General features: G+C 44.9%; 2 protein-coding genes across 2 annotated transcripts; one reads left to right on the top strand and one right to left on the bottom strand.

The window, feature by feature from the left end:
* Positions 1 to 297: 297 nt before the first annotated feature.
* Positions 298 to 2226, bottom strand: cdnf (cerebral dopamine neurotrophic factor). The gene is made up of 4 exons (XM_049015964.1): positions 2040 to 2226; positions 1091 to 1218; positions 691 to 832; positions 298 to 608 (listed from the first exon to the last, which is right to left on the bottom strand). Exons 1-4 carry the CDS (start codon positions 2197 to 2199, stop codon positions 424 to 426), a joined length of 615 nt encoding a protein of 204 aa, XP_048871921.1. The 5' UTR covers positions 2200 to 2226; the 3' UTR covers positions 298 to 423.
* Positions 2227 to 2409: 183 nt separating this feature from the next.
* Positions 2410 to 7421, top strand: hspa14 (heat shock protein 14). The gene is made up of 14 exons (XM_049015962.1): positions 2410 to 2517; positions 2779 to 2859; positions 3030 to 3112; positions 3232 to 3280; positions 3371 to 3476; positions 3654 to 3744; positions 3847 to 3951; positions 4103 to 4264; positions 4755 to 4910; positions 5010 to 5112; positions 5560 to 5775; positions 6560 to 6730; positions 6981 to 7048; positions 7163 to 7421. Exons 1-14 carry the CDS (start codon positions 2461 to 2463, stop codon positions 7239 to 7241), a joined length of 1527 nt encoding a protein of 508 aa, XP_048871919.1. The 5' UTR covers positions 2410 to 2460; the 3' UTR covers positions 7242 to 7421.
* Positions 7422 to 7814: the final 393 nt, after the last annotated feature.

Raw genomic sequence — 7814 nt, 5'->3', positions numbered from 1 at the left:
GTCTCTGTCGGATCATCCACCTCAGCGTGAGAATCAACACGTAGCTTAATTTTCAAACTGAAATATGAAAATAGCGCCACCTACCGTATGTTAAGAAGCAGCACTGGTATTACATTTCCGCAACACACGATATACTGCACCCTACTACAATAAATCACAATAAATTAAAACTAAATAAATGTCACAATAAATTAGACAATGTAAACAAATGACAGTTGGATTTAAACAGAATATTTTAACAAAATATCAGTATAAAACAATATAAATAAAGGCTTTTTTATAAACACCACTTTCAAATGAGTTGTTAAGACCTTTATTTATTAATATTTTAGCTAAGGAGTTTATACTCATAGTGTAACATAGGTTCGACAATATATTTAACGAAATATATTTGGCTTTTAGAAAATACAAATCGTTCAGCTATCAGAGTTCTGCTTTTTGCCCCATCTGTTTGCTGTATTTTGTCGCCACCTCCTGGATAAGGCTAATAAAATCACTTTTCTCGATGCACGCGCGGCACACCTCGCCCCAGGAGTTCAGGATGTTTTTCAGCTCGGCCACTCTCAGCTTTGACAGGCCTTCTCTACTGAGGTCTGTCACCTGCTTTTCTGCAAAACAGAAGCAGGAGGTCCATTTGCATCGACGAAAACAAACCTGCGGACGCAATCAGACTCGGTGTCTCAGACGTACCGTATGTGAGCTCGCAAATCTGACTGTCTCGCTTTTGCAGCCGCTCGCAGATTTTATTTACGGGCAGGTGGAAACTCATGGGCCGTGTGACTTCCCCTGTTATTTTTGTGGCCGCATCACTGGTGGCTCCCAAGTAATAACACTGAAAGTAAAGAAAGGGCAGCAAAACCAAATCAAGACAAAACCAAGTGGAAATGCCCTCGCCCAAATCGGGAAATGGATCCGGCCCTGCGGGAAGCGTGAATGTCCCAGTGTAGAACCAGCACTATATCACAATTGATCCAAACATGTTGATGAATAATTAAATGATTTATCTCTAGGCCCTGGGTGTCAGTTGGCCAGTCCTGAGTGTGTTGCCATAATGTTCCCCTACGTAAGGAGAAGCAGGTTCTTCCCTCACCAGCCTGTTCTCCTTGCTGACGGCCTTTCCACAGGCCGTCAGAAGATCCTCTTCCACCACGGCAGGGGTCAGCTCCACGTGCCTGGACATCAGACCCTCGTATAGCCTACTCAGAAATCCTACGCACACTGCGGAAGCAGTGATGTTAGCCACGTGATATTATCTTAGATATTTTGAAAACAAGCTATGTTAGTAAAAGCGGTGATAATACACACGGGAAATAATTCCGTTAATATAGGCCGACCTGTACATGCATAGGTAATACTATTCAGCAAGCAGATATCAAGCAGCTTTCAGTAATGGATATGGAGAAGTCGTATTATTCATGTATTTATTTTATCATATTAATTTTTTATTAGAATAATTGTGGGGCTGACTGCTTTGCTAGTGACGTTAAATACAAATGTTACCGGTGTTATACATATTCACTGATTAATTAGCCACAGGCACCCAATGTCTGAAAAATAAAACCTATTAACTCCACGTTGGCGTATTAGACCCCAATTTGATTGCAGTTTTCCTTTGTGTGTTTTTGTTTATACGACTGCATAAATACCTCATCATAATATTGCTGTTGTGTTATGACGCTTCTCTGCAGGCCAAACAAATTAGGTTTAATGAAATAAAACATACGCAAATCATCAGAAACTCCCAGGTTTTAATATGAAGCCAAACGTCAATTCCATCTTTATTTTCAGGAAGTGTGTTTCCGTGTGCACTCCATATCTGTAGTCAATTATTATAGTTTTCATATTATTGGTAATGCACGTTTTATTAATTTATTCGCTTCTTTAGAGGAAAAAGCTCCCAGACGATAGGAATGCGAGCACATGCACATGCGTTTTCCTTCAGTTTTGTCCAAATTTGTGCAGCGTCCGCAAAACCAAGCAGGCAACTATTTTTACAAGCAGCCTTCAGGCGCACGGCAACCCTTCACGTCAAATCTCACCTTCGCAATCCCTCGCACTAGAGAAGTCAAGCATGACACACAGAAAGACAACTTTGGAAATGTTCATGAACGACAACGTTTGCTTGAAAAACGTCATACTTAAAACCTGCGCAAAGTCTGCGGCTCTCCGTTTCATACAGAGCAAGTTACATTTTTCCATAAATAAATAACGATGAATGGTATCTTTTATTGGTCGATATGTTCCTTTTCTATTGGTTCTTCACACCTAATCGCGTAATGTAATGCGATTATTATTGGCCACCCTTCCCGCAGGTCAACTTCTCATTTGTTATGTTTTCAGTCACTCTTGGATTTTGCCCAATTTCATTGGATAAATTGTGGGACCTTCGTTTTCTATTGGTCGTACTAAAGAAACTGATTTCAACCTCTTCCGGTCGACTGCCGTACATCTACCAAAAGCATGGCCGCTATAGGTGTACACTTTGGTTACACATGTGCCTGTGCGGCAATATTTAAGGTAAGACGCCGGACATTTAGGTAGATAAACTGACACGAACAGCAATTTATATGTATATTTATCCATGTGAGTAAGGATAGCGGTCGACATTGGTTTAGGTGCTTGTGTAAGTAGCAGGCTGACGGACCGGCGGCAATCACTTTAGCAACTTCATTTGTTTTGTAACGAATTGCACTGCGTTGTACGTTACATTTAAATGGTTAATTTTATTTTTTCTTCTTGAGAATAATTGATTAATCGCACTTCATGTATCAATTTTAGGACGGAAGGGCGGATGTAGTCGCAAATGATGCCGGCGATCGAGTCACTCCTGTAGTCGTTGCCTTTCGGGACACTGAACAGGTATCACACTTTACCGCTTTGGCATGCATGCATGCATGTGTTTGTGTATGTACGTGTGCTTGTATGTATGTATGTGTATGTGTATGTGTATATATATGTGTGTGTGTGTGTGTGTGTGTGTGTGTGTGTGTGTGTGTGTACTGACATGACCACGGTGATGTCGTTGACAGATTGTCGGAATAGCCGCGAAGCAAGGCAGAATAAGAAATGCCGCCAACACCGTCGTCAAAGTTAAGCAAATATTGGGAAGAAGGTGAATAATTCTCATGAATATTTTTGGTGGATGGATTTTTCTTATTTTTTGTATATTTAAATTTAAAGGATACTAACGTAACTAGTCTTGTCCTTCTCACCTAATAATTCCCCGTTTAGTTTTGATGACCCAGAAGCGCAGGCGCACAAAGCCGACAGCAAATGCCCGGTAAATGCCGCCAACACCTCTGCGTTTTGCCTGTGAAGAGCGTAACGTGGGAAATACTCGCTTATTGGATGTTTGTCTGTCACTCTAAAGGTGTTCAACAAAGGTGATAAGCCAATGTATGAAATCGATGTTGGCGAGGTCACCAAATTTGTGTCACCTGAAGAAGTGGCGAAGTTAGTCTTCCACAAAATGAAAGGTAGGTGCCTTTTAAAAGTGGAACATAGATTTAGAGTAAATGTACTTATCGTTTTATACACGGGGTATTTGTGGAAACTTATTGCTCAGTGAAATGCGGAAGTTTGCCCAGTTTTAATTGGCAGTGTTACTTAATTTTTAATTCATACGTTTGCTTTTCTTACCTGTCTTGATGAAGAAACGGCCCAGTCTGCTTTGGGGTCTGATGTCAGTGATGCTGTTATCACTGTGCCTTTTGAGTTTGGAGAAATGCAGAAGAATGCCCTCCGGTAAGCTGGAAACCACGATCTCTGCTACAGTGACCCGGCGGTGGTGCACAGATGCTTCGCCCCCACGTAAGAAGGCATTAAAAGTTCCTCTCTATCCTTCAGGCTGGCCGCAGAAGATGCTGGATTCAATGTTCTCAGGCTGATTCATGAGCCGTCTGCAGCCTTGCTGGCCTATGGCATTGGCCAAGATTCACCCACTGGAAAGAGGTGAACTTAAGTGTTCAAGGTTTTAGAAAGTCTAATGCTCTAGTCCTGTGCTGATTTTAAGGGTTAACGTTTTTCCATCCGTAGTCTGTGTAGTCGGTTGTGGTTCTTGTCCTCTGGGTTCAGCTAGCAGAGTTCTTAAAATGCCCCACAGCCACGTGATGGTGTACAAACTGGGAGGGACGTCTTTGACGGTGACAGTCATGGAGGTGAACAGCGGGCTGTACAGAGTTCTGGCCACCCACACTGACCACAGCACGGGTGGGGAGGGGTTCACTCGGACCCTGGCTCAGTATCTCGCTGCAGAGTTTAAGAAGTAAGATTTTTTTATTTATTTTGTTTCCTGTTGGGATGTTGGATGGATCTGCAACTTCAAATTGACCTGTGTTCCTGTGTCTGCCCTCTGGACTGGCATCCTGTTCAGGGTCCCCCCTGCCTTGTGCTCTGTGCTTATTGTGCTAGGCTTCCAGGTCACTGTCATTGTACTGGATTAGGGGTTCTGGAAGATGGTTGGATGGCTATTAATAATCAGAGATGGAAAGTTCAGGTCCAGAAAGTAAAAAATCCAGACCAAGATTTTTTCTGACCCATCAGCGGAATACTCCTTCACTGTGACTCTTTAGATTTAACCAACTAGTTGGTTGAAACAAAATCTTACTTTCTGTACCTGAACTTTCCACCTCTGTTAATAATCCAGCCTTCGGCAGCCAAGAAGTCTGGCCATGACCTCCTGACCCTCACATTACTCTCCCCTTGTTTACTGAGAAGCTCTCTCTCTCTCCCTTCCTTCTCTCCCATGACACGAGGACCTTCAAGCACGACGTGACGGGAAACCCCAGAGCCATGATGAAGCTGATGAACAGCGCCGACGTGGCGAAGCACATCCTCTCCACGCTGGGCAGCTCCAACTGCTTTGTGGACTCGCTGTACGACGGCATGGATTTCGAGTGCAATGTGTCCAGGTCTGTGGGTCGGGGGAAGGTGCCGGGGATGGAGCGAGGGGGCAGAGCCAGTTAACGTGTCACCAACTCCATGTCCCGCCTCTTTGCGGTTCCTTTCAGGGCCCGGTTCGAACTCCTGTGTGCCTCCCTTTTTAATAAGAGCATCTTGCCCATCAAAACGCTTTTGGAGCAAGTGGGTCTTTCCACAAGTGACATCAACAAGGTGCGATGGAGAACCAGTTAGAACATTTTTAAATTCTCTCTGGCCTCTTTATTAGGGACACCTGCTTGTTAAAGGAAACCAGTATGTGGCTGCAGCTGAACACATACAGCACACAGACAGGGCCTAGCGGTTCAGCTGCTCTTTGGCTAAACATTAAAACAGGTCAGATGCTTAGTCTCTGCGAAGTACAACAGTGACGTGCAGAATGGATTCTCTAAACACAAACTTATCTACCCTTGAAGTGGGTCTGCAGGCAAAAGTGAGTCCTAGCCAGTACTAGCTATGTGTAGCTAATACAACAGGTCCTACCCAGAAGTAGCAAGGTGTACCTAATAAAGTGGCCATATTATGTTTAACATGCTTATTAACCGTATTGCGAATTACAGAATGAAACTGAACCATCTGTATGTCTCATTGCATCTAACCATAACCCTCCACTGCCACCAGGTGGTGCTGTGTGGGGGGTCTGCTCGCATCCCCAAACTCCAGCAGATGATCCGGGACATCTTCCCTGACGTGGAGCTCCTCAACTCCATCCCCACGGACGAGGTGATCCCTGTGGGTGCAGCCATTGAGGCGGGCATCTTGGTGGGCAGGGACACGTCCTCCCTGGATGAGGACTCCATCACGGTGGACTGCTGCGCCAAGGATATCCTGGTTAAGGTGAGGAGGTGGCGTCGAGCTCATGACTTAGGTTGGAATGAACTGTATCATGCTTCTGTGACGTGCTTATCTGATGCTAATGAGAAAGAAAAGGGAAGTTTTATAATGGGATTAAAAACAAATTTCCTTTGATATTTAAAATACTCTGCTTTCAGTGCATCTCCTAATGTCCATCTCGTTAAATTAAACATGAGACATTTTTCCAATAATGTTATGTATTCATTGCATTTTGCGGAAATTGCGGAAGTTTTGATCCGTGCAGTCCAGTAAAATCCCGTTATAACGGACTTCAAGGGACCTGGCAAAACAGTCTGTTATATCCAGAGTTGCTGTATGCCCAGAACACAACTACAGGACAATATTTACTCATGACACACCCCAGCAGATACACTTGTGGTATAGATTATTATATTGTACATGTAGTACACCTTTACCTGACCAGATGCGTCACTATTAATAATCCCGATTACGTATCTGCACTGGATATCACCGGCACGCCATGCACCTTGTAGGCGGAGCCTGCATGTCCATTATAGCGAACAAAACTACAGCTAAAAGCGGCCCTGGGGGGGCAAATTGTTTGTCCATTATAAGCGAGATTCCGTTATATGCGAGTCCGGTATATCCGATGCTTTTTCTGCAAGTTCTTAAAGCCGCACAGCCGGGACCAGCGGACCTCGTCCGTCATAGACGATATTCCGTTATAAGCGAGTCCACTATAATGGAATTTTACTGTAGTATGTTCACTTAATTTATGACCCGCATTACCCCTCCCCTCCTCTAGGAGGCAGATGAGTTTGGTGCAGATGTGTACACGGTGCTGTTCCCCTCGGGCACGCCCCTCCCTGCCCGCCGACAGCACACCCTGCAGGGCCCAGGAAGCCTGTCTTCCATCTGCCTGGAGCTCTACCAATCGAATGGCCAGAACTGCAACCCCCAGGAGAAAGTGGCAGATGTAGGTTTTGACTTAACTTTGTGCCCGTAGCCATATGCAGGGAGTGCATGTCAATTCTTGTGTATATAGTGCATAGATGTACTAAGCTGGTGTGTAGTGGGTTAAGGATCTGCGCCTGTTTCCGGAAGGTTATGGGTTCAAATCCCATGGCTAATGGTTTTAATTTATTTATTTTTATTTAAATGTACCCCAGAAAGATCTGCAGCTGCCTGTGTGTGTTGGATTTCTCTGTTACCGAATGTTTTTCTAGATTGTCCTCAGGAACCTAGAGCCGAAAGACGACCCCTGGGACATTGTTACGGTCGTTACCATGAAAAGGTAAGGCGCTGTCATGTGCCGTGCGGCCTTTGGCACCGACCTCCACTGCGGACACCCAGCACACCAGGCCCTGCTTCTGGCTACATCCCTCTGTTCTGGTCCCCACCTCCACAGGGACGGGTCCTTGCACGTGACTTGCACAGAGCAGGAGAGCGGCAGGTCCGAAGCCATCACCATCGCGTTGGCTTCTTGAGGGTGGTCCTCCTGTGTCCTCGTTCAGCCCGAAAACACCGTCCTCTGTGCAGGTGATGGATACGACCATCGCCCTCATTCTCAGCTGTCAGGCCGACCCAGCAACCGTTGTTTGGTCTCATCTGGGCATCGTGACATGGAACTCCTACTGTATTTAATAAATATTCCTGTTTTTCATTAACGTTTGCGCTGCACTGTTTGACACACGCAAATGCCTGATAAGTAGGACTGAATGTGTTTGGCTGTCTTGGGTAAATGGCTGTTTATGACCCAAGTCTGACTGAATTTTTTTTAACCTTCAGATCTCTAGCTGATTAATGCATCAATTTCTGGCATCTCTTGGTCCTGGTCCGTCGCCTTTGCTCATTTCTACATCTTTAATTGCTTACTTTTGGTTCTGAAGCGTCAGAATGTAAATAATTCAGAAGGTTATAAATGTCATGTTGGGAACATTGCTTGCGTAACAGTCTCTGCACCAGCCCCTATTGCATACTGGGTTAACCCCCCCCCACCCCCGCGGAGGGCTGGCAGCTGTAACCTGAATTCAGCTGCTAGTGCAGAGAACAGAACGAGC

The sequence above is a fragment of the Brienomyrus brachyistius genome, chromosome 1 (genome assembly GCF_023856365.1).
Source record: "Brienomyrus brachyistius isolate T26 chromosome 1, BBRACH_0.4, whole genome shotgun sequence".
NCBI classification, from domain to species: Eukaryota; Metazoa; Chordata; class Actinopteri; order Osteoglossiformes; family Mormyridae; genus Brienomyrus; species Brienomyrus brachyistius.
Note: the sequence above shows the minus strand (reverse complement) of the source record. Positions and strands in the feature narration are given on the sequence as shown.

Excerpts from the sequence above, each read along its gene's own strand:
- cdnf (XM_049015964.1), bottom strand. The coding sequence starts at position 2,199 with ATGGAAAAATGTAACTTGCTCTGTATGAAACGGAGAGCCGCAGACTTT. Across the intron at positions 1,219-2,039 it reads TAGTGCGAGGGATTGCGAAG|TGTGCGTAGGATTTCTGAGT; the intron begins GTGAGATTTGAC and ends CTGCTTCCGCAG. Across the intron at positions 833-1,090 it reads TCAGCAAGGAGAACAGGCTG|TGTTATTACTTGGGAGCCAC; the intron begins GTGAGGGAAGAA and ends CTTTACTTTCAG.
- hspa14 (XM_049015962.1), top strand. The coding sequence starts at position 2,461 with ATGGCCGCTATAGGTGTACACTTTGGTTACACATGTGCCTGTGCGGCA. Across the intron at positions 3,477-3,653 it reads AGTCTTCCACAAAATGAAAG|AAACGGCCCAGTCTGCTTTG; the intron begins GTAGGTGCCTTT and ends GTCTTGATGAAG. Across the intron at positions 3,952-4,102 it reads GATTCACCCACTGGAAAGAG|CCACGTGATGGTGTACAAAC; the intron begins GTGAACTTAAGT and ends AATGCCCCACAG.